General features: G+C 46.0%; 1 protein-coding gene across 1 annotated transcript; it reads right to left on the bottom strand.

Annotated features, from left to right (window-relative positions):
* Window positions 1-6,303: 6,303 nt before the first annotated feature.
* Apod (apolipoprotein D) lies at window positions 6,304-23,810 on the bottom strand. The gene is made up of 5 exons (XM_075967384.1): window positions 23,678-23,810; window positions 19,955-20,105; window positions 12,357-12,478; window positions 8,282-8,370; window positions 6,304-6,752 (listed from the first exon to the last, which is right to left on the bottom strand). Exons 1-5 carry the CDS (start codon window positions 23,719-23,721, stop codon window positions 6,517-6,519), a joined length of 642 nt encoding a protein of 213 aa, XP_075823499.1. The 5' UTR covers window positions 23,722-23,810; the 3' UTR covers window positions 6,304-6,516.
* Between the last annotated feature and the right edge of the window lie 560 nt (window positions 23,811-24,370).

Genomic DNA, 24,370 nt, shown 5'->3' with positions numbered 1-24,370 from the left:
CGTGCGATATATTGTGAGTTCTACACCCGCCTAGGTTAGAGAGTGAGACCCTGTCTCAAAAACAAAACAAAGCAAAAAACTGAAACGTTTCTGTACCCCAATAAGCCCCTCCACCATGTAATAATCCAAATCAGATCAAATCAAACCGAATTAGGAAAATCCCAGGTTTAATGGAAACAATGCTTCTAAATGGCTTTCCAGCCCTCTAGAGTGGAAACAGAAAAGAAAGCCCAGGAAACCACATGTTTGTTTTCTGGGGGGGGTGGGGGCAGTTTAAATACCCTGTGGGAGTGGTCTTGAGCATCTCTTGGGGAGGAGTCATCGTTGGTGGGCTTTCTGAGGTGTGTCAGGGTTTGGAGAGAGATGGGGAGGGGTCTTGGGGTGGAGCTTCCGCCTGAACAGTCCAGACTCTTTGGATATATGGATGCCAGGGGATGGGGGACACTTCCACCTGTCATGTTCTAGTTTCAGTTGTTTTCGTTGACAAACACTATGACCCAAAGCAACTTAGGGGAGGAGAGATTTTACTTGACTTACAGTTCCAGGTCACAGTCCACCACTGAGGGAGTCGGGCAGGAGCTCAAACAGAAACCTGAAGCAGAAACCGTGGAGGAATGTTGCTTGCTGGGTTAGCCAAAGGATCGTGCTTAGCCAGTGTCCTTACACAGCCTAGGGCTGCCTGCCCGGGACCAGTGCTGTTCTAGGAGGGCTGAGTCCTCTCCTATCAATTAATAATCAAGCCACCCTCCCCCGCACATAGCCACGGGCTGATCTGATCTAAGGAGTCCCTTAATTGAGAGTTTCCTCTCAGACGACTCTAGGCTGTGCCAAATTGACAATCAGTGCTGACTTAGACAAGTGGGTACTTCTTTTACATGGTTGCAGGTAGCTATGCAATCAATGCATAATGCCTGCCTGGAGAATCTTCATCCTTATAATATTTTCTGGACAAGCACACATGAATATGGTATGAAACATTTTTTATTCCTTTAGCCCAGCTAGCTCCCTTGAGCCTGGCGTGTTTGCATATATCTGAATACCCTAGGTATTTATGGAAAATTGTCCAATCTCTTTGAGCATTCCCAGGGGCATGCTTCTTGAAGCCCTTTCCCTGGCTCCCCTTCTTTTTACCTAAGATATTTGTGGATAAAGTTTCCATCCTTGACTACACCACATTACTCAACTCTGGCATCTGGTAGCTCTTATTTCAAGTCTCTGCATAGCCCTGGATGTCCTGGAACTTGCTTTGTAGACCAGGCCTCTGCCTCCTGAGTGCTGGGATCAAAGGCATGTACCACCATACCTGGCTCAAGTCCCCTTTTAACCTTGCTTTACTGACAGCCATTTCAGAGCTGAATGAATCCTTGCTGTCTATGGTTTCCGGTATACAGAAGATGCTGGACAGCTGGGTGGATGGGGCTCCAAAGGCAGAAGATCGCTCAGTTGTTAAGAGTCTTTGTTGTGTAACTATGAGAAGACCTGAGTTCAGATCCTGGCACCCACAAAACTAGTGAGCGCATGCAAACCTGCAGCCCCAGTACTGGGTATGACTGAGACAAGAGGTTGGAGGCAGACTGCAGCCTAGCCAAGAACTGGGAGCTTCAGGTACAGGGAGAGACCCTGCCTCTAAGGAATAGAGAAGAGAATAATAGGGAAGGACACACAATGCTCTCTTCAGGTACAGGGAGAGACCCTGCCTCTAAGGAATAGAGAAGAGAATAATAGGGAAGGACACATAATGCTCTCTTCTGGTCCCCATGTGCACTCACGGGCACACACATGTGCACAGAGACCACACACACATAAATAGATATAAAATAAACATAAAACAAAAATAAATAATAAACAAACAAATAAAAATTTTAAAAAGAATTGGCTTAACTAGGTGCGGTGGTACACCTTCTAATCTCAGTATTTGGTTGGCATAGGCAGGCAGATTCCTGTGAATTCAGGGCCAGCCTGATGTACAAGGCAAGTTCCAGGACAGCCAAAGACATGGAGAGACCACGTCTCAAAATAACAACATAAAAATAAAAAGAATTAGCTGAAGGTTTACATTTTATACTTCACTTACTATTAGCAGACTAGGAAACCTTAGAAGAACAAAATGTAAAGTTTGCAATCTAAAGACTATAACATGTAACAGGAGTAAAGGTTTTTATTCCTTTGGGAAATACATACGTCAGGCACTGCACATGACTTGGCAAGCCATATACGAGGATAAGGCTTTGAAGACAATGCAAAGCAGTGTAAAACTTTAGTCTTTTAGTTATTTGATTTTGTTTTCCAAGCCAAGGTCTCACTATATAGCCTAGGTTAGCTTGAATCCTCTGATCTCGCTGCCTCAGCCTACCCAGTGCTAGAATTGCAGACATGTGCCTGGCAGTCACTTTAGACCTATGTTGGGATTCTTTCCCCTAAAAAAGTACAGGTATTCTCTCAGCAACAGTTCGCTTAGTGTACAAAACCATAATGCTCTAGCAGGATCCTTAGAGAACCTGCTGGACCAAGGAGCCAAGACCAGCCCCCACCCCACCCCACCCCACCCCTGGGCTTCGGGCCCCACTGCTCCTTGTTGTTTCTAATGAGCTCCCGTCACCTCTTCCGTGGGAAAACATTACATAACTATTGAGTCTATTTTACTATCAAACTAAACAAAATATTGAATTTTAGCATAAAATCTGACCATACTTGGCAACTAATGAAAACCTCCACTTATTCAATTATCAAGGTGAGATGGTTTTGTGGGGGAAAGTCTGCTATAAAAGAAAACAGTACTTAGTCAATTTGTGGAAATAAAAACTGTCTAAATGACTCAGTATTGGCCTTTATGTCTTCTAGATGTGAATGGGGTGGGTCCTGACTGGTAGTAAATAGTAATTGCTTCAGTAAGTGAAAACTTTAAACATAACACACTCCCTGTTTACGGATGATGCCCTTACCATAGAAACATGAGAAGATCTCTGGAAGGCCTCCACGTCTGAGGCCATTCTGGGAAGAGGAGGCCCACTGGGGGCTTTGACACTGTACTTTCCAGAGGATCAGGCTAAACTAAAGAAGGCCTTAGGGTCTGTATGTATCTTAGAGCTCATACCACAAATAGCAGCCATAAGAAATGAGAAAAGGAGCACCCATAATTCTATCATGCTAACACACTAATTGCTTTCATCTTCTTTGTTCGCTCTTAGTACTTGATTTAATGCCATTATTTCACGCAGCTATAAATACTACAGAGTTAAACTGCTGCTTTCTTTTTCCACGCAGCATTATATTATTAACTCTTTTGTCTTGAGGCTATTTCGGTTGCAAGGAACATTTACTCAGTCAAGTCAAATTATCTCAGAATAAAAAGGTAAGGGAGCGTGTGTGTGTGTGTGTGTGTGTGTGTGTGTGTGTGTGTGTGTGTGCCTATGCACTGTGGGGGAAGGGTATGTGCTCTGTGTGTGTGTATCAATATGTGTGTCTATGTGCTGTGGTAGGGAGTGTGTGCACTCTGTGTGTGTATGTGTGTCTGTTTGATGTGTGTATGGGGGGAGTATGTGCTCTGTGTGTGTGTGTTATCAATGTGTGTGTGGGGAGTTTGTGCACTCTGTGTGTGTGTATGTGTGTCTGTGTGTCTGTGTGATGTGTGTATGGGGGGAGTATGTGCTCTGTGTGTGTGTGTGTATCATTGTGTGGGGGGGGAGTGTGTGCACTCTGTGTGTGTGTATGTGTGTCTGTGTGCTGTGTGTGGAGGGTGTGGAGGGGAGTCTGTGCTCTCTGTATGTGTGTGTGTGTCTATATACTATGGGGGAGGAGTATGTGTGCTCTGTGCGCATGTGAATGTATGTGTGTTTCTGTGTGCTGTGTGTGTGGGGAGTATGTGCTCTCTGTCTCTCTCTCTCTCTGTCTCTCTCTCTCTCTCTCTGTCTCTCTCTCTCTCTCTCTCTCTCTCTCTCTCTCTCTCTCTCTCTCTGTACTCATACCTACCTAATCCTGCAGAAAAAAGGGCAGGAACTGAAGAACTAAGTCAGCCAAGGTTCACAGGAATTGAGCTGAGAAGTGGAAAGCCACCAGCAGCGGACCTCCCAACCCCCCCTCCCCCCCACACACATATAGAGCAGCAACTCCCACATGACTTTGTAGTTCTCAGATTTTCATGAACACGTGGCATGATATCAAGCAGCCATTCTAGAAGCCAGAATCCCATCCCCTCATTGTCTTGATGTCACTGCTTCCCATCTGAGACTGATCCAAATAAAACCATGGCCATTTCTGTACACACATCCTCCCTTTCACCTAAACTATGTAAAATATTTTTAAAACTACATAGAGGTTACATTCTCTGAATACCTTTAGGACATATGTCATAACTTGCAGTATTTTTGTTCTGCACGTGATTCTATCTGCCAGAGATGTGCACTTAGCTAGTTATAGGTCAAGTAATGCGCTGTGATAGCTGGGTTTGCTTTATAAAGCCTCCAGAAAAGCCGGGCGGTGGTGGCGCACGCCTTTAATCCCAGCACTCGGGAGGCAGAGGCAGGCGGATTTCTTGTGAGTTCGAGACCAGCCTGGTCTACAAGAGCTAGTTCCAGGACAGGCTCCAAAACCACAGAGAAACCCTGTCTCGAAAAACCAAAAAAAAAAAAAAAAAAAAGCCTCCAGAAAAAAGAGCTATGTGTTGTCATGATAACGAAGAGAGGCTGGCGACCATGTGATGGTTAGAGCTAGTGATGGCTATGCGGCCTATCGTGTTTCTTTTGTGCCGTGTTTCCTACTGGCCTTCTCTGCCCCCCTCTAATTTCTTTTCCTGCTTGGAGCCTGTGTACTGCCCTTTCCGGATCTCACAGAAGTTTCCTCAGGCAGATGTTACCAGATAACTTCTAAGAAGAAAGAAATCATAGGGTTTTTTTTTTTCAGGGGTGGGGGTTGCATTTGTGTTTGTATGTTTGTATGTAAGCACATGCATTCCTTGCTGGAGTTAGTTCTCTTCTTCCACAAAGTGGGTCGCAGAGACCAAACTCGGGTCCTTCGGTTTGGTGGCAGGTGCCTTTGCCAGCTGAGTCATCACACCCCCTACACTGTAAGTCCAGGTCTCCATCTTTGGAGGCCCCGCCCCTGTGCCCGCCAAACCTTGACCCCTCCCCCAGTCTATATAAACTGCTCCCCAGAAAGTCCCTTCGTGGTTTCTGCTCTTTCCCTTCCAGTGCTAGTAGCGTTGGTGGCTTTCCGGTTCCCCTCAGGGCCACCCAAGAGAACAGACATCCCATTAAACCTGGATAGCCTTTAATTCGGCTTGTTGTGATTTGTCTTGATTGGGATTTTTGCTTCAGCAGAGAGCTCGCGTTAGGAACTATTCCTAACATACACAATTTAGTTTTTACCACGAGCTAACAGGTGACAGGAAGCTTAGCCCTCCAAGGAATCATTGCATTCTAGAAGAGTAGTCAAGTGCCTCTGGTGGACGGTGCGGTGACAGACACAGGACACAGTAGGCCACACTGGGTGGGGACGGCAGCTGATCACACACAACCCCCATATTTTTACCCAGCAGTTTTCAGGCTTTTTGATTTATGAATTAGAAGCTGCATTTTGGGTTTATTTTTCTTTAAATGAAAATTGTATATATGAACATAAACAGGATATACTCTACACAAGAACGAAGAGATAAATCTGAGGTCATTTGATTTTAAAAGTCACAGGGTCAGAAGACACAGCACCAGGTAGTTCCTGACTTCCTAGTGGAGCCGGGGCATGGGAATGCCCTTGAAGCTTTTAGACAGACTGTCTAAGCTTGACCCTCTGTCTTGAAGGGGGTGTGATGTTCTCAGATTTCCCATGGTGCCCTCCACCCTGCTGTGTCTCTCACTGGTCTGAAGCTTCTGGGGTGGGCAGGGAGGGACTCAGATTTTTCAATGGCTGGAATGCAACTGGACCTCAGCAAACACAAACGGAGGAAAGAGAAATGTTTGTATCATTTTTAAAATTCCTTTGTCTTCTCCTCACAGAATCTCTTCTTCTCACAGACCCTCCCAGGACACTCATTATTCAGCCCCACTCCGAAAACTTCCTGATGAGAAAGTAACTTCAAGGAAGACTCCAGACAGAAATGAAAACCTCCCAGCTTTCCCTCCAGAGGGGTAGCTGCAGGGGAGTGGGACCCTGGATCCAACTCACCAAACTTTGCCGTAGGCTTTCTCCTACCTTGAAACTAGGGCAGCTCAGAATTGTTTTTCGAAACACAACGGCTGAAGGGTTTCCCACCATCTGCTTCTAACGAATCTCCCACAATAGCCCTAACTCAGAATCCACTGTGAACACAGCTGATCAGCAAAATGTTTATTATTGGGTTAGCGGAGTGACAGTGTGCGGTCTGGCTGGGTTTGGGTCAACTTTCCCTGAGTCCCCTCCCTTGGCTTCTGTGGCCAAACTTTCCCTCGGTACTTGCCACGGTTGCTTGGTTTGTCTTTATGAGGAGCAGGGGTAGAGCCGCAGAGCGCAAAGCATAGGAGTAACCCAGTGTGGCTACCCCTCCCTTTACAGGAAGTCGGGGCAGTTTGCTTGATCTGTGATCGTCATTTTTTGGATGTCGATATCATTAGAAGTGAGGATATCTTTCAGGTAGGTTACTGTCTCTGGAGGAAGAAAAGGGTTTCTTCCCAGGATCCAGGCATAATCCACGTGGAAGAGCCAGATGATGGTGGTGCAGGAGTAGACAAGAGCGTAGTTCTCATAATCGGTGGCCAGGATCCAGTACGGTGCAGACGGCATCACTGAAACCAGAGGCAGCAACATGAGGAAGGACCAGGGCCAGGGGAGCCCCCTCTCCAGGACTGTGGGGACCCATTCTAGGTCGGTGCTTCACATGGGAAACGTGTGGGGGCAGTGAGAGACATTAAGACCACCCTCCCACCCTTCTCCAACTTCAGACTGGCCTTCTTTAATTTTTTTTTTAAATTAGTGTGTGTGTGTGTGTGTGTGTGTGCGCGCGCGCACGTGCGTGCGTGCATGCATGTGTGTGCATGTGTGTGTGTGCGTGTATGCCTGTGTGTGCGTGCATGCGTGTGTGTGCGTGCATGCGTGTGCGTGTGTGTGCATGCGTGTGTGCGTGTATGTGTATGAGATGGCCGGGGCCACATGCCATGGCATATGCGAGGAGGTCAGAGGACAATACTTTTGGAGTTAGTTCTCTTCAGCTTTAGGTAGGTTCCGGGGATCAAACTCAGATCCCCAGGCTCATACGACAAGCGCATTATCCACCAAGCCACGTCAGCCAGGGCTGACTTGTAGCTTGTATCCCTCCTGCCTCAGACTCCTCAGGGCTGGGATTACAGGTGTGTACCACCACGCTTGGTATTGAAAAACAACACCACCAACAAAACTCCCCGGTGATTCTAGTGCGTGGCCACAGTCAAGGACCGTTTCTATGCCCCCCTCCCCCGACAGCCGCATGGAAAAGGCACACGATATGAGCAGGGACTCGGCCGGCCTCCTTGGGCTGACGGCTGCACTAGCATCAGTGCATACAGAGACTGCTTCACCAGGAGGGTCAGGAATGCACGGCAAGGCTTCAAGTCCACCATCCCGAGTGAAGAAGCAGAGACTAACGTGGTCGGGTTCTCCCTCCTCTATCAGCTTTAAGAATGTGCCGGTAAGGCAGGCAGGAGGAGGACAGTGATTTCTTTTATGGGAGTCACTAGGTGTCTGCCCTATAGGTACAGAGAGGGGCCGCCCAAGCATTTCCAGGGTGAGAAGACCTTACAGGTCTTGAGATGAATTCTCCAATGTTACCTACAGAGGTAACCAAACTAACTACCCTGTCTGCTGCCTTGTATGTTCCAGGTTAGACCAGAAGTCAAAGGGCAGAACGGAGTGACTAGAGAGTGGCAGAGTCAGGCCTCAGCTTGTCACTCTTGTCTGTAAGCTTACACAGATGTGGATGGTTCTCCTAACAGCTGGTAATGTGGGGGCTTCTGCTTTCTGCGAGATCAGACTGGATCCCGTCTCCTACTCATGCTATCTGTGTATCTTTGTGGGCCTCGCCTCCCGGAACGCTAAGGAAATTTCTTGGTACCTCTTCAATGTCCACTGGGATGTGTCAGGCTGTAAGGACATGGTCAGCTCTGTCTAGCCCATCATCAGGGCCTACTCCGGGGAACAGCATACGGTGGGTGCACAGAAGATAATTGTGCATTAAATTGAACCCTGAAGACAGCTCTCGGATGTGTCGGAACACAGGGCTCCAGCTTTCTATCTACAGAAGCCCCATCCCTGAAGCTCCCTGAGGGAAGTGGATACTTACACTCAAAAAACTTGACTCCCAGCTTGGCTGGCTCTGAGAGGTTGCTCTGTGTGGCTTCACCTTCAACTTGATTCACGGTTCCATCAGGTCTAAAGTGAGTGGAAAGAGAGAGGGAGGGGAGGGAGGGAGGGAGGGAGAACAAGAAAAGGAAAGGAAAAGAGATATAGGAAGGAAAGAAAAAACACGTAATTGAAAAGCAAAAAGAATCAATGAAAGTCAAGCTTCATACCTAAGGGCTCTGGCAGCCAACATAGTGGTATCTGGTGTAAGGGGCTCTTGAAAAGCCAACCAGACCTGGCTCTGGACCCTGCTCTTCCTTCTGTGACTGCCTGAGACTCAGGGGAGGAAGACAGCACTTGTGGACAAGAAGCCCCTGTGACAAAGCCCAGGGCTGTGTTCTATGCTAGGCCCTGGCATTTCAATACTGGCTTTTGGACTGTTTGCCTTTCGCTTTTCAGGCACTTCCTGTTCCTAGGCTTCAAAGAGAGGGAATAAAGGGGAATGGGAAAATAAACAAAATAACCCTCTACAAGGTTGTCTCTTCACAGAGGAGAGGATGACAAAGAAACAAAGGATGGGGAACTAGAGCCCTGAAAATAATGCAAAACAGGAAGGGGACTGGAGGCACTTCCCATCAGCCCTGAGTTGCCTTGACTCTTAGCATTTGTCCCATCTGAGTTCTTAAAACCCCTCTAGTTCAGCTGGTGTCCCGTGAGTGTGGGAGATTTTAAAACAGAGCATGTTGTCACAGAGGCAAGGAGGAAACATGGTTCTGAGACAAGTCCCGTTCTCAGAGACATAATTGTGAAGAAACACACACTTTATAATTGGTCCCCCAGCACTAATCAGTGAGAGAGATATTCTTTCTTAGTGGTACATAAAATGGTGGCATATATTTTTTGATACAGGGTTTCTCTGTGTAGCCTGGGAGCCTGTCCTGAAACTCGTTCTGTAGACCAGGCTGGCCTCGAACTCACAAAGTGCTGGGATTACAGGCATGCACTATCACCGCCCAGCAATGGTGGCATATCTTAAATGTTCTGGTCTTGAAACCAAGTAAGTACTCTTCACAAGGACCTGGCCCATTTTAGGCTAACTCCCGATGACCCCATGAACCCAGAGGGCAGGGGAAAGAAAGCCTTGGGGAAGAGGACAGAGAAGGGGGTGTCTACACATGAGTGGCAAAGAAGCTACCTGCCCATCAGTCGTCACGCAGGCCAACCATGAGAGCCAAGTATGTGTGAGGAAGTCGAGAGCTTAGCGCTATGATTCGCAGTGAGGGATGTGTTGTGGAATAATCTCTTTGTACTCTGTGAGCATGTGTTACTCTGATTGGTTTAATAAAAGGCTGAACGGCCAATAGTGGAACAGGTCGGATACACAACACGGGATAGAGGTAAAAGCCACATGGTAAAACGTCGATTAATAAAAATGAGTTAATTTAAGTTCTAAGAGCTAGTTAGAAACAAGTCTAAGCTATCACCTGAACTTTCATAATAAGTCTCTGTTCTTGATTTGAGAGCTGGCAGGAGGGACAGAAAAACCCACTTACAAGGATGCTCTGCAACCAGATCCTAAGCAGCAGGTAAGGGAGGTTAGGACAGGTGCTCTCAGGGTCCTGATTGCATTGTCTGTCACCACGTAGGGCCAGGCACCGTGTCCTGCTGTCTCTTGGAAGATGCTCTGTCTCCATCTGCAAATGGTAACTTAGCAACACAGCAGGCTCTTCTCTTCACTATCATTTGTGTCTTGTTCCAGAACAGTTCTTGAGACACCAGACTCTGATCATGAAGGCACAATGTGTTCATGGGGAAAATGCATTTGTATTTTGTTTAAATGGTGGTTGTATTACATTTAGTGTGTATGCATGTGCACACACACGCCTATCATGACATTAGTGTGTAGGTCAGAGGATACTTGTGGGACTCGACTTGGTAGCAGACACCTTTGCCTACCAGCCCCAATCTGTGTGTTCAAGTAGCAGGAGTTCAGTCAATAAAAGGTCATGCTTGTTAGATGGTTACCCCATGCCAAACACTGCTGTAACAGCTTTACTCCTTTTACCCCACTTAATGCCCAGGGATGGTAGTTCTCTTGCTCCGGGCTGCAGAACTAGCTAACCTAAGAGCACATTCTAGTCTGATCTGAGCCAGGCAGACAAGTAGCAAAGCTGGGTCCCTTCACTCTTCCAGTTCTAGGACAGTTCTTCTGGGCCCCAAGTTCTTAAACACAGGCTGAGAATCCCAGTTCCCTGTGTGTGGGCTTCATGGGTTTGGCATCTAATGGGACATAATATTTCATTGATCCTACTGCCAGGCAGAGGTGATGTACACCTTTAATCCCAGCACTCAGGTGGCAGAGGCAAGTGGACCTGGTCTACCGAGTGAGTTCCAGGATGGCCAGGGCTACACTGAGAAATCCTGTCTTGAAAAACAAAAATAAAATAAAAAGAAAAGAGGTCATTAGAACTCTCCTGCCTGCTACGGTCTGGATAAATGTTCCCCAAAATGACCTGGTAAAGGTTTGGTCCCCAGGGTGGTGCTGTTATGGTGAACATGGGAGTTGAGACTTAGAGAGGTCCTTAGGTCACTGCAGGGAGGGGGGGCGGTCCTTCAAACAGAATTGTAGAACCATATTTTCTTCCTGCTTCTCTTTCCTTCCTCCTGGGGTGAATACTTCCACCACCAGAGGCTCAAGGAATAAATCTCCTTGATTCTAGACGGAACTTCCCAAATAAACCATTTCTGTGCTATTTCACTGTGAGGGGAAACCACTGACTAGTACAGGGCCTGTAAAATCCTTGGAGATTCCTGGCAAAGGCATGTAAAGCCCTGTAGTCAGTCCCTCCGGCATCCCTCCCCTGGGGCTCCCAAAGGAGCTCCTTCTGTCAGAGGGCCCTCAAGAGCCTTCCTTCCTTCTCTGGTTTACGCTGGCTGGCAGTCAGCTGGCAGGGCTCTGGCTCCCAGGCTGTTAGTGGATGGTATGGTGGACACAGAGAGCCTCTGTGGACCTAGTGACTTGAGGGCTGAGCATAGTTGTTTTCTTGGAGTTGAGTACCGTCCTCATATCTTGTAGAGGACAGAAAGAACAACCCTTCACCCCAGCCTTTTCCCACTGGTCTCTGTTCTCTTCACTTCCCCTTTCCCCTATCCGAATCTAGACTTCATCTATGCGTCAGTTGTATGGCCCCTGAGCAAGTTGTTAACCTCTCTGTACCTAAGTCTTCTCACAGAAGGGGGTTTATAATAGCATCTATTTTGCTTTATCATGGGGGATTAAACAATATATTTTCAGGTGGGGGTGGGGGAGTGCCTTGCCTATAGGAAATACTGAAATGCGTTTGTTGGTGGTGTAACTCTGGTTGTTGGAGGATAAGCAAGGACCTCGTCCTGGGTCTTGTCATGTCTGCCCGCCAGGGCAAAATGTTCTGGATGGAAGATTAATGTGCAGAGCACTTAATGACAGAGGCACATACTTCTTAAAAGACATCCTGTTGGCCCAAACTAGAGAGCATGTATATCTGATGCTTGCTCAGCAAGAAAAGGAGGTGCCTGGGGCTCATTTGGTAGGGTGCTTCCACGCATACAAAAGGCCCTGGGTTAACATTAGTACTGCACAGGCAAGGCTTGGTGGCATACACTTGTAATTCCAGCACTAAGGAAGATTAAAAAATTCCAGAACATCCTTGGCTACACAGTGAGATGGAGGCTAGCCTAAGCTACATAAAAGCCTGACTCAAAAGAAGAAGAAAGAGAAAAGAGTGGGGAGGTCCAAGGGCTCTCTGTCTTGGTGTGGAGGCCACACAAGGCAGCCTGATGTCCTCTGCTTTCGGAGTCTCCATTTTGCAATGAGAGCAAGGGCTTTTCTACATTCCTGTAGACTCCCTATGGTCTCTCGGTGTTTGGTAATCAGCAGGAGCTCAGCCTTGGTTAAAGAAGAGAAAGCAGGCCCCACAGTGCCTAGCTTGAAGAACACAGGCACCGGCTGTCTCCCTGCCCCTGCCCACCTCAGTGCACAGCAAGGTCACCCACCCCAAACAGGCCTGTGCGGGCGGGGGGGGGGGGGGGGCACTCACCTCAGCTCCTGGTTTAGCACTTTGATGTTCCCGTTCTCCATCTGCGAGTAGTTGGCTTGGTTGCAGTTTCCTTTCTCAAAACTCGCTGGGATTTTCTCAATTTCGTACCACCTTCCCAGATACTGTACAGACAACACGAAACAGAGCAAAACCCAGGGGCTCTCTGGGGACCTGCTGACTCTTTCCCATTGTCGTCTTAGAGCGGAGCCCTTTCCAGGGGAAACCAGGCCAAATGGGCTGCACTGTTCCCAGCCAGCTGGGCAAGATATCGGTTCAAAGGAGACTCAGTGAATGGATGTGCGGGTCCTGGTTGTTTGCCACAGCCTACTCCTCAAGGGCTCTTTATTTGGAGATGTTCTCAGAGTTCTCTGCAGTCAGAACCTGTGTGAAATTCTAGTCTCCAAGAAGGGAAGGGATTATCTGGTTCCTGAAAAATACCTTTCACTTCCAACAGCTGATAATTCTACACGGCATCTTTGAATTTTGTGTAACTCAGACATGTTGGCTGTGAGGCCTTCCTGCTTGGAGTTGGTTTACTGTTCCGATTTGTAACCTCTTGGTTATAGAGGGTGGCTTGGTAATATTGAACCAACTAAAAATACATGCTCTTTAGATCAGCAATTTAACTTCTGGGAGTGTATCTCCTGTTGTTAAAAAAAAAAAATGATGTGTGTGTATAAGGCTATCGGTTACAGTTCTGTCTGTCACAATAAAAGGCAGGAAACAGTCCAGTGAGGGCCTGGCAAGTTAAATGATGGTGTGCATCTATCAGATAAAATTTTAAACACCCCCTTTTAAAAGAGGTATATGCAATTATCTGGAGGGTATCGAAAGAGTGAAGAGCAAAGAACCGGGTCTGAAGTGCAGGGTACTTAAGCTGAATTCATGAACAACGAAAGCTTAGGGGATGGGGTTTCTATTGCCGCAGTGAGGAGCTACAAACTCTCACCCACACAGATTTATTGAATTACAGAGCCATAAGCCAGACATTGATGCTAACCTCACGAGGCTAAAGCTGAGATGTAGGCTTCCTCTCCTTCCCGAGGCTCTGAGAGAGTGGGCATCTTCGCTTTCTCCACGTTACACAGGCCGCCTGCTTTCTGGACCCAGAAGTCCTCCATTTTGAAGGACCATTGTGCCCCCTGATTGACTCTCATTTCTTCAAATCTCTTTCTCTCGCTAACCACAGCTAGGGAAGATGTTCTGCTTCTAATAACTTATGTGAGTAAATTGCAGCCTCCTGGATAGCCAGTCTGGTTAGACAACAGGCCACGGGCACCTGGAAGCTGCTATTTTGGCTACCACAGCCTAATGCATATTTCCTTGTATATGTACACATTGTCTATAAAAAGGCATACAATATGCTGGTTTTCCTGATTGCTCCTGGCGTAGGAAACTGAGGAGACTAAGAAAAACGTCATTGGATGCTCCTTTGAACCGTTGGAATTTGGGTCGTGTCCACCCCACCTCCACTCTCAATGGTTCTAGGGACAGAGCACTAAAAGGACTTTATACCAACTAGTTGTGCTATCACTGAGCGATGGGCCCAGCTCTCTTTTGCATCTTCAGCATTTCGAACTACTTGAGTATATTTGCCTAGTCAAAGTATTAATTATAATTGTTCTATAAACTTAAACATCTGCTACTCAACAGAGCAAGTAAAGCACACATTTGCCTTCAAGCATCCAGAAGCATCCAGAAGCAAGTGACAGCACTGCTTCAGTCACGTGACTCTGTGTTCACAATCTTCGACCATAGTTTATCACTCCTTTAGCAAACCCCCACAGTCCATTAAAAACACTGCAATTTAGCAGAGGCCTCTAATCCCAGAACCTAGGAGGTGCACAAACCAGAAAATCAGGAACCCAAGGTCAGCACCAGATGTGAAAAGTTCAAGGCCAGCCTGTGCTATAGGAAATCCTGCTCAAACAAACAACCAAAGCCACAACAACAACAAACAACCCCATTGAACTTGACCTTCACTGGCAGAATCCAAAAAGCAGGCTAATGAGTTTTATAAGCACCCTTGGAAAAGTCCCCATTTTATGATATGTTTAACATAGTTCTTAACTGCTCAAGCGACTTGAATGATCCACCATTATGAGCAAGGACTTTCCTGAAACAATGAAACTCAGAGGTAAGAGATTGTCATGTTGTGTTCCTTCATGATTCCATATTGCTCTGCAAATCTTTCTCATTGCAATTTCTATACAAGGGCAATTTGGTATCTGAAAAAGAAAACTGGAAAAGATGCAAAATCATCTTTATTTGCAGATGATCTATTACTGTATACACAAAGCCCTAAGAAAATGTTTTGGAGGAATTGGAATTTTGAATGTTCTTGCCTTCATCCTAGATTAGAGATGTGTGTGACCATGCTTAGTTTATTTGGAAATGGAAGTCAGACTTGATTTTGTGCAACTAAGCTCTATCTCCAGTCTCGCTAAGGAATCTTAAAAACAAACAACAAAACCCCACAGACACATACTATTAAAATAATGAGTACTGCAAATTTAAAAAATGCAAAATCAATAAACAAAAATGTTTCTATACAAGGGATGAAAAAAATCTGCCAATGAAATTAAGAAATTCCATTTACAATAACATAAAAAGAACAAAAATATTTAGGAATAAATTTAACTACAGATATGTAGGAACTTGTATTTTGAAAACTGCAAAATAATGGTAAGACAAAAAGGTAAATAGATGCTGACCAGTGGTGGTACATGCCTTTAATCCCAGCACTTGGGAAGCAGAGGCAGTCAGATCTCTGAGTTCAAGGCCAGCCTGGTCTACAGAGTGAGTTCCAGGACAGCCAGGACTGTTACACAAAAAATCCTGTCTCAAAAAAACAACAACAACAACAAAAATTAGCTAAAAAGATAGCTTATAAACAGAAAGGGCTAGGATGGCAATACTTTAGAAATCAATTGCTCCTTATATCCTCTGCAGAAATGGACAAGCTGATCATAAAATTCATATGAAAATTCAAGAGACAAAGAATATAGGACTAAAGTTGGAGGACTCCTACATTTTGATTAGAAACTTATGACAAATACGTAGCAATCAAATATGGAGTAAATATAGACATACACCTGGAATAGAATTGAGGTGGTGGTGAAAATAAAATTTGATAACCACAATCAACTGATTTTTGCTATGCATACTAAGACTATCAGTGAAGACTGGTCTTTTTCTGTCTCAATGGAGAATGGTGCTGGAACAACGGGGAAGACATACAGATGGAGATGGATGTTCCTATGACACAAATGTAACTTAAAATGGACCAAAGGCTTAAATGCAAGGGCTTAAACTATAAAACTCAGAGAAGAACATAGAGGTGTACATCTTTATAGCCTTGCGTTAGGCAATGCTTCTCTAGGGATGAGACTAAATGCTACCTACTGAGCTAATGGGATACTTACTAATTAGGTACTTAAGTTTGTAGGGCCGACCCCAAAGTGAAAACACGGACAAATTGGATTTGATTGATATAAAAATCCCTCATGCTTCAAAGGGTATATAGATAAAGGAAAATGTTCCATCTGTTGTGGAATATTATTTTATGATGTGTTATATTTGTTTGTGCTGTGGAACATTTGTTTTAATGATGCAAAGATGTGTTGTATTCTTTTATGTTGCATTTGTTTAACTCTGTGAAGCTGTGATACTTTGCCTGTCTAAAATACCTAGTTGGTCTAATAAAGAAAGAGCTGAATAGCCTATAGCTGGGCAGAGAGAACAAATAGGAGGAGAAATCCGGAAAGAGGGTTCAAAAAGAAGGAACAAGAAAAGGAGAGGAAAACACAAGGGGCTAGCTACCCAGCTACAAAGCCAGCCATGGAGTAAGAGTAAAGAAAGGTATACAGAATAGAGAAAAGCCCAGAGACAAAAGGTAGATGCGATAATTTAAGTTAAGACAATCTGACTAGACATAAGCCAAGCTAAGGCCAGACATTCATAAGAAAGAATAAGACTCCATGTGTAATTAATTTCTTTGGGAGCAGGATGGCAGGCACCCCAAAAGAACAAAGGGTAAATACAACCAACAACATTTTGTCATTCCATTGTGGGGTTAGAGTAAAACAACAACATCCATCAAACAGTGGTACGGAAAATCCTTCTGCCTATGTGTTGCTTTTATTGGTTAATAAATAAATCTGTTTCAGCAGAATAGAGCTAGGCAAGAAAACTAAACTGAATGCTGGGAGAAAAAAGAGGTCAGGGAGAAGCCATGTAGCTGCAGACAGATGCTCTGGAACCTTGCCGGTAAACCACAGCCACATGGCGCTACACAGATTAATAGAAATGGGTTAACCAAAGATATAAGAGCTAGCTAGCAATACGCTTAAAGTAGTTGGCCAAGCAGTGATTTAAATAATATAATTTCTGTGTGATTATTTCAGGAGTCTGGACAGCCAGAAAATGAACAAGTGGCTTCCAATCACCAAAACAGGATAAACTATTTTTTAACATATCTGGAAAAGATCTGCATCTAGCTTAAAGGAAGAGGATTTGGGTATCAACAATGAAAAGGTTTGAGGTGTGTGTGGGGGGGGATGATTCAAGACAGGCTGGCCTCAGACTCACAGAGATCTACCTGCCTCTGCCTCCCAAGTGCTTGGATTAAAGGCATGCACCATGCCCAGCTTTATTTTTTAACCCATTTTTTTTAAGTGCAAGAGATTCAAATGGAAGATTGACACGTGGCTCATAAGCACATGAAAAGATAATCATCAGCACTTAAGAAATGGGGATGGTGCTATTTAATACCACTCTGACACCTATAATAAAGGAGGACGACGATAACAACCACCAGTGGAGATGTGAGGAACGTAATGTTAGAGGCTGCCTGTGAGAACGTGCAATGGTGCCAGTGTTCCAAGATGGTCCAACAGCTTGTCAAAAAGCTAAACACGGAGTTACCACATCCACAACCGTACTTCATGTATTCCCCAAGGAACTGAAAACACACACCCCTCTCTTCCAAAAAAGCCCCAAGTCTGCATATCTGCAGCTGCAGCATTTCTATAGCAAAAAAGTAAAACAACTCAAATGATAAGGACCAATAACTGTAGCACCATGCCTGCATCATTTGGCAACAGAAGGAATGGAATGTTGACGCACTCTGCAAACAGGTGAACCTTGAAAACATTTCCTTCAGCCACAAAAGCTAGCATTGCATATCCCATAGACAAATTCATATTGACAGAAAGGAAAATATTGGTCATGTGGGTACGGTGGAGTTGGGAAGAAAAGGAGTGTTCTGGTTTGGGTGTGAAGCTTCTCCTCAGGTCGGAGGGTTGGTCCTGATGTGAGTAGAGTTCAGAGGTGAGACTTTTAAGGAAGTCATAGGATGACAAGGGCTCTGACCTAACCAATGGATTAGTCCCTTGATGGATTTGCTACACTGGGAGGTGTAAGTGGGAGGGGTTAGTTAGAGGAAGCAGGCCAGGGAGTGCGTGCCTGGGAGAAATGGCTTGTTTGCTCTCCTTTCTCTCTCTGCTTACTGGCCGCCATAAGCTAAGCAGCCTTCTGAACTATGTGCCCTGTGAGGTTCTGCTCCCCATAAGCCTGCGGGCTGAATGAACCATGGACCGAAATCACTGAAAACAGACCCCAGAACCCATCTTCCCTCTTTCGAGTTGTTTCTCTCGGTTTGTCCCAGCGGTGAAAAGTCTGAGTAGTGTGGCTAGAGAGACCGTTAGCAAGTTTGTGGCTTCTTTAGAAGACAATGAAAGTCTTCTAAAACTGATTTTAATGATGGCTGCATAACAGTGAATAGATTAAAAATCCTTGAAATAAAAACCTTTTTGAACAAGTCAGCAAAATGCTATATAAACTAATCAATCCAATATTTGCCTTAAAAAAAAAATCTGCTTTAGGACTGGAGAGATGGCTCTGCAGTTAAGAGCCCTTGCTGCTCCTGAAGAGGAGTTCAAGTCCTGGCCTACACATGGGACAGCTCCCAGCTGCCTGTAAGTTCAGCTCCAGGGGACCCAGCACTCTGCATAGGCGCCTTCTCACTTCCGCAAGTTCACACACACACACACACACACACACACACACACACACACACACACGAACATCTTTTCAAAACATTTTGCTTCAGTTCTCAAAGGATGTTTGGAAGTGAAGATATCAGTTATAATTTCCAGGATACTTTGGCATTTTTACTCCCAGATTAAAATCTAACTCAAATTCCCTAGATATTATCATAAACTTGTTTTTTGTTTGCTTTTATTTTTTGATTTTGGGGGGTGGTTTAGTGGGGGGGGGGTTCCAGGTTGACACAATTAGAGAAAATTCTTAAGATATTAATGAAGAATGTCAGTGTAGACCTTAGCGTGAGGTCTTTCCTTCCTAACTTGGGCTCTGCCTGCCGCTTGATTGATTCTTCCCTTCTACTCTCTAAGCTCTTTCACCCTACCCTCTAGCACTTCCAGCACCCACCGTGACTGATAAGTTCTCAAGCCAAGTGTGCTGCTCCCTAAAATCAACCAAAACCTTTTAAAGAGAAGGGGCTTTAAGATTAGAACCCAGGTCTTCCCCAGTTGTGGGAGCCGCTGAGTTCTGTCACCTAATTGCTGCCCACCTTCTTGCTGATCCCTCTGACTCATTCCAAGAAGAAGGAGCATTTATGGGGAGCTAGTTATATTGTAGGTAACAAGAAAACACCCCTGGGGGGCTTTCGGCCTTTCCCAGGTCCTGTCTTGAGCTCTCTGACAGGAAACCTGGTTGTGTATACCAACTGTGTCACGGGAGGACACTCCACTTTCCTCTCTGGACAACAGTAGTAACCAGTCATAGTCAATGCCGCTATTCACATCCCCTGACCTCACCCCCACCTTCCCAGAGATGTGGGGGACAATCCCTACACACTGACAGCTCTCCCCTGCCAGGGAGCTCCTATGGCATGTTGGCATCCATCTACAGGGCAAACTGAGGTGCCAAAGACTCCCCCTCTCCCCTTTGTGGCCTCAGAGACTACTGCAGGGAAACCCAAAATAAGGTAAGTGCTTTCCCTGTTGGGAGTGCAAAGGTTCATATGCTCACAGATAGCATTAGGGACCAGGAATGCAACCAGGACCAGAAGTGATTAATTGTCTAGGTGACCTTTACACTATCTACGGCCAAAGGCTCCCCCCAAGCTCTCAAATTAGAACCCAAGGTGGCTAATAGGATAACTTCTGGGCTAACTGGAAGACAGAGACCACACCAGATCCTCCCCTCGTCCCTTAAAATAATCCATGTAGCCTATCTACAAAGCCCATCTTTCAGGAAGAAGTGGCACCGATGTAGTTATGCATCTTTGTGCACACGGGATTGTGTTAAATCAGGAAATTTTTTTCCAAGTTACACTGTACTTAAATATAATTAAAGTAAACAGCCTGGGGTCAGACTCTAGAAGTCTGAACCAATGCTGGCTACTGAGTCGTCTTGAACCGATTTTCTCCTTGCCTCACACGGATTGTAACCCCGCTGGCCTGTCGCCGCAGAGACCTCCACACCTCCCCAAGGCTTGCTTTGGAGGGAGATTAAAGAATAAAATAACCCTCAGCATGCTCAAAACAAAGGAGAAGTTTGAGTTACCACACCTTTTTTACATCAAAATTCTCTTGCACCGGAGGAGAGGGGCATTTCCCAAGATGGAAACTTTGTCCCTTGGCTGCAGTGAAGAGGCTTGCCAGTGTAGCTAGGAGCAACAGCATGGTCACCATCTCGGGTCTGGGTGGCTTCAGGAGAGGCCTGGGGAGAAATAAGGCAGCTGGATGTGTCTGGGTCTCATGAGGATGGAGAGTCCTTGAGGGCCTGGTCTGTCAGCCGGCATTCTCCTCAGCACTGAGGAGCTGCATCTTGCAGCTGCTGCCAGGCTGGCGGTCCAGTCACAGTGAGACCATCACCTCAGAGCGTTGGCCTCTTTGAGAGCATCTGGATTAGTCTCCTCCATGGACCTGCACCCTCCCACCCCCACTGAATATTTCTCCAGGGTGGGCACACTGTCCAGTTCTCCTCAGAATCATCCCAGACTCTTTTTTTTTTTTTTTTTGGTTTTCTGAGACCGGGTTTCTCTGTGGCTTTGGAGCCTGTCCTGGAACTCCCTTGGTAGACCAGGCTGGTCTCGAACTCACAGAGATCCGCCAGTCTCTGCCTCCCAAGTGCTGGGATTACAGGCGTGCGCCACCACCGCCCGGCCTCATCCCAGACTCTTGAAAATGTCAGGTTCAGTAGGTATTTGTTTCTGGAACAAAAACAATGTGTCTACAGGGATCAGACAAAGAGGTGCACCTAACAGTCAAAGGTCATACTATGAATGAAGAAACAAAGCTCAGATCCAAATCATGCACAAATTAACTGTCCTATCAGATTCATGAAGGAATGCTGCCAGGACCCCCACACTTCATCCTGTGTGTCTTGCTGGGCTGCCCTATCAACCCATGCTTGGTCTGGGAACCCTAGCCAAGAGCAGCATATGGAGACCCAGCGTTATTCAAATGGGTTTCCAGTTCTGGCTCTGCCACCTACTAAGTGTACCTGTGCAAGTCAGACCTTTGCTTCTTGGTTTCTAAAGTGGGACTAATAGTCATGTCTATCTCATGGGATAAAATAAAGCCAGGAGAGACTTAGGTGGGACAGTTCTGGAGGTCACCAATTCAAGACCAGCTATAATGACGTAAGACACCTCCCCAGAAAGAGGGAGGGGCTGACACCAAGCAGGTACTCAATATATATAGCTATTCGTTATTTATTTATTTCTTCATTTATCTATCTATTTATCTACCTACTTATTTATTTATTTTGAGACAGCCTCTCACTATTAGCCCTGCTTAGACTGGAACTTGCTTTTTAGATTGGGCTGGTCTTGAACTCACAGAGATCTTCCTGCCTCTGCCTCATGAGTGCTGGGAATTACAAACATGAGCCTCTTTGCTCAGCTAAATACTAGCATTGTTATTATGAAAAACAGAAGCAGGATTGTATTTCCCAAGTGTTTTCCCATTCGCCGAGGGTGTTTTTCCACAGAGGGTGTGCATTTCACCAGAGAAGGCCCGTCCGCTGATGTGGAAGAACACAGTATCATTTCAGTACAGAGGTCTTCTGGTGACCACAGCTGTCTCCGGGCAGGGACAATGGATAGATTGCAACGGCTGTCCTTGCAGGCTATGGCTGGCCACTTTGGGCTCCTCTCTGCCTCTTTCCCCCCAACTTGCCTTCCCTCTGTTCCCTTTCCATGACTCTTTGTCTCTCCCTGCACACGAGCTATTTCCAGCTCGCTGCCTTTCTCTCCGAGATGAAGGTGACTGAGTCAATGCAAGCAAAATGTTCTCAGATCCTAGCCCTGAAAAGGATGTGTCATAACAGGAATAATTATAACCACTTCATTACGAGTCTTTCAACCTCCAAATAACTTTAATAATCAATAGCTTCTTTTCTGAAGGCTTTGTTGCCTGGTTTTCAAAAGAACAGTTATGTAAGGAGCAAGAGCTGCCAGCTGGGGCGGGATGGGGAGGGGTGGCTGCTGAAGCTCTCTTGAGCAAATCTGTGGAGGGACCACCATCTTTAGTTCTTGAAGGCCCCCTTACTATGTACACAACATCTGTGTTTTAACATTTCGGGAGGTGGAGTGTTTGTAGAAGCCCAGCCTAAACTCACAAAACTTTGCACCCATTCTCCAGCGCTCTCGGAATTTTCGTAACTCTGCCCAACAGGCCTGACCCACTGGTCTTTCCCAAGCACCCGACTTTATGTGTGGCACATAGGATGTACGCTCTACTGCGTTTCCAAATGGATAGGACCTTAGAGAACAACTACACAGCCCCCACCTCACCCTTGCCAGGTGTACAGTGGGGAAACTGAGGCCTGGAAAGGAGCAGGACCATGACAGGACCAGCTCTCCATCCATAGCCTCTCAGTCATGCTCCCTTCTGTGTTCATCCCTTTCCCTGAATGCTTTCCTGTGAGACCTGATGAACCCTGCCTCACCATGCAACAACTAGTCAGCCACATGTCTAGCTCTGACAATGTCTTATGACAAGATGTTCTCTTGTGGCCTGAAACATACCATGAGTTCTGTGGGAGGAGTCAGAGCATGGCTCACTCCCCTTGACTACATGGCTTCCAGAGATGCTGTCTGGCTGTTGGAGTTTTCTTCCTATAGCTAGAAGTCCTCGAGAGGGGAGATGCTAATGTTCCATGCTCCTTCCATTCAGATTCACCTAACACTGACAGAGCATGGTATTGGAGGGCTGCATAACTCTGGGTCAAAGATGCACGGTTTACAACGCGTGTCTTCTTATTGTCTAATATTGCAGGGAGCTCATCTTGGTGAATTTACCTTGAGAAATAAGCTTAGCTATAATTTCAACTGACTATTAAATAACTTAGAGGTAATTCTTCCAAGCCTGCAGTGCACTCTGGGTAGGCACTGACGGTGGGTACCCATCATCAAACATGCTGAGGCTCTCCTTGGAAGCTCTGGCCTCGGTACCTACTATGGGATCTATACCGAGGCCCCAGCGTCCCATCCAGGAGCCACCTGTGCTGAAACTGATTGAGTTTTCTGTAAGGTCAATGGTTCAGCTTAATTTGCAGACCTCTTGTAAGGCCAGAACTTGAACCCAGTTCTCCAAGAGCCTGCGTGTCCCTGTAGCCACAGTCCCTGACCTCAAGAAGCTGGGGGCACTAACTAGAGTCTGAGGTTTCATATGGCATAATAAAATATTTCCGTGGGTGATTAGATCTTAAAAACAACCAAACCCATGTAACTTTCGAATCAAACAAGAACTGCATTTTTCCACTCCCTCCCCTCCCCTCCCCTCTCCTTTCCTTTTTTTCTACATAGTCCAGACTGTCCTACAGTTTGTGATGTCTTCTAGCATGAGGGTTAAACGGTTAAACCACTACACCCAGCAAATCCCATATCTAAGCAAAACGGTTTCATGTTTAGTACTCTGCTCACACAATCAGTCCCAGTTTTCAGTTGATCTTACCGTCAGGAGCAGCTGAATCCCTCTAGAGAATTCATCTGGTGCTGCTTGGCACACAGGCAGCTTCTCATGTCCCCTTTGGGTAGGGGGAGGTTGGAGGGCAGGAGGAGACATCAGGACAAGCATAGGCTTACCTACCCTCTGACTTGTCACCTGAAATTTGCCGGTAGCACCTACCTTGTAAGTTTGAGGACAATGAGATGACCTGTAGGGCTAGTGTGAACACCCCCGGTCCATACTCACCGCTTGAGCTGAAATGGGGCAACAGAAAGTCAAGGCAACCTGTATTTTAAACATATTTGTCCTAAGTGAACATTACAACGATGTACATACCTTTTATTATTATTATTAAGACGACAGCAGACGGCAGTTCCCATACAGAATCCTTCAAGTGAGGCGCCTGTTTTGGTGCCTGGCGTCTCCGGTTCATTTTATAAGCTCCCATCAGGCCCTTGCCCTTTGATGGCCGTGCATGCCACACCTCCCGCAGCTCGGGAACACTGGCCTCAAAGCTGAGGTCTGTATGAGGCACAAAGATGGGATGCTGTGTCTGTCCCCTCCCTTAAGTTCCTCCACAGCTGCTCCCTGAGGATGAAACAATGAGATACTGTTTGTGTGTGTGTGAGAGAGAGAAAGACAAAAATGCATTTTCATTCAAAACATCTTTTTTTGCTTTGTGGATTTTCTGACTTGAAATCCTTTCCTTCTGAATGCCCTTGTAAGTCCCAGCATGGTGAGTTTGTACTAGGTTTCCAAACATCTGGTATTTATTTTTCCTTTTCGTGTAAAAGAAAAATCAACTGTTTCATTTCCTGAAAGGGAACAGGAATACTGCATCCCGTGTAGTCCCTGCCAGGAATGTGACTCAGGTAACTGGGCCAGGTTTGGGGTTCGGAGTTGGCCCCAGGGTGGGCCCCTGCTGCAGTGAGCACCAGTTTCCCCATTATGAGGTAGAGACAGACATTATGGTCTTCACTAGAGATGCAAATGAAAGAGACCTTCTGTAAATAGAATTCTATACCTGAC

Source organism: Microtus pennsylvanicus, chromosome 1 (assembly GCF_037038515.1).
Source record: "Microtus pennsylvanicus isolate mMicPen1 chromosome 1, mMicPen1.hap1, whole genome shotgun sequence".
Classification (NCBI taxonomy): domain Eukaryota; kingdom Metazoa; phylum Chordata; class Mammalia; order Rodentia; family Cricetidae; genus Microtus; species Microtus pennsylvanicus.
The sequence above is the reverse complement of the archived record's forward strand: the minus strand, read 5'-3'. Positions and strand labels throughout refer to the sequence as shown.

Excerpts from the sequence above, each read along its gene's own strand:
- Apod (XM_075967384.1), bottom strand. The coding sequence starts at position 23,721 with ATGGGAACTGCCGTCTGCTGTCGTCTTAATAATAATAATAAAAG. Across the intron at positions 20,106-23,677 it reads CTTAATAATAATAATAAAAG|GCCTCTCCTGAAGCCACCCA; the intron begins GTATGTACATCG and ends ATTTCTCCCCAG. Across the intron at positions 6,753-8,281 it reads GGGAGTCAAGTTTTTTGAGT|TGATGCCGTCTGCACCGTAC; the intron begins GTAAGTATCCAC and ends CTCTGGTTTCAG.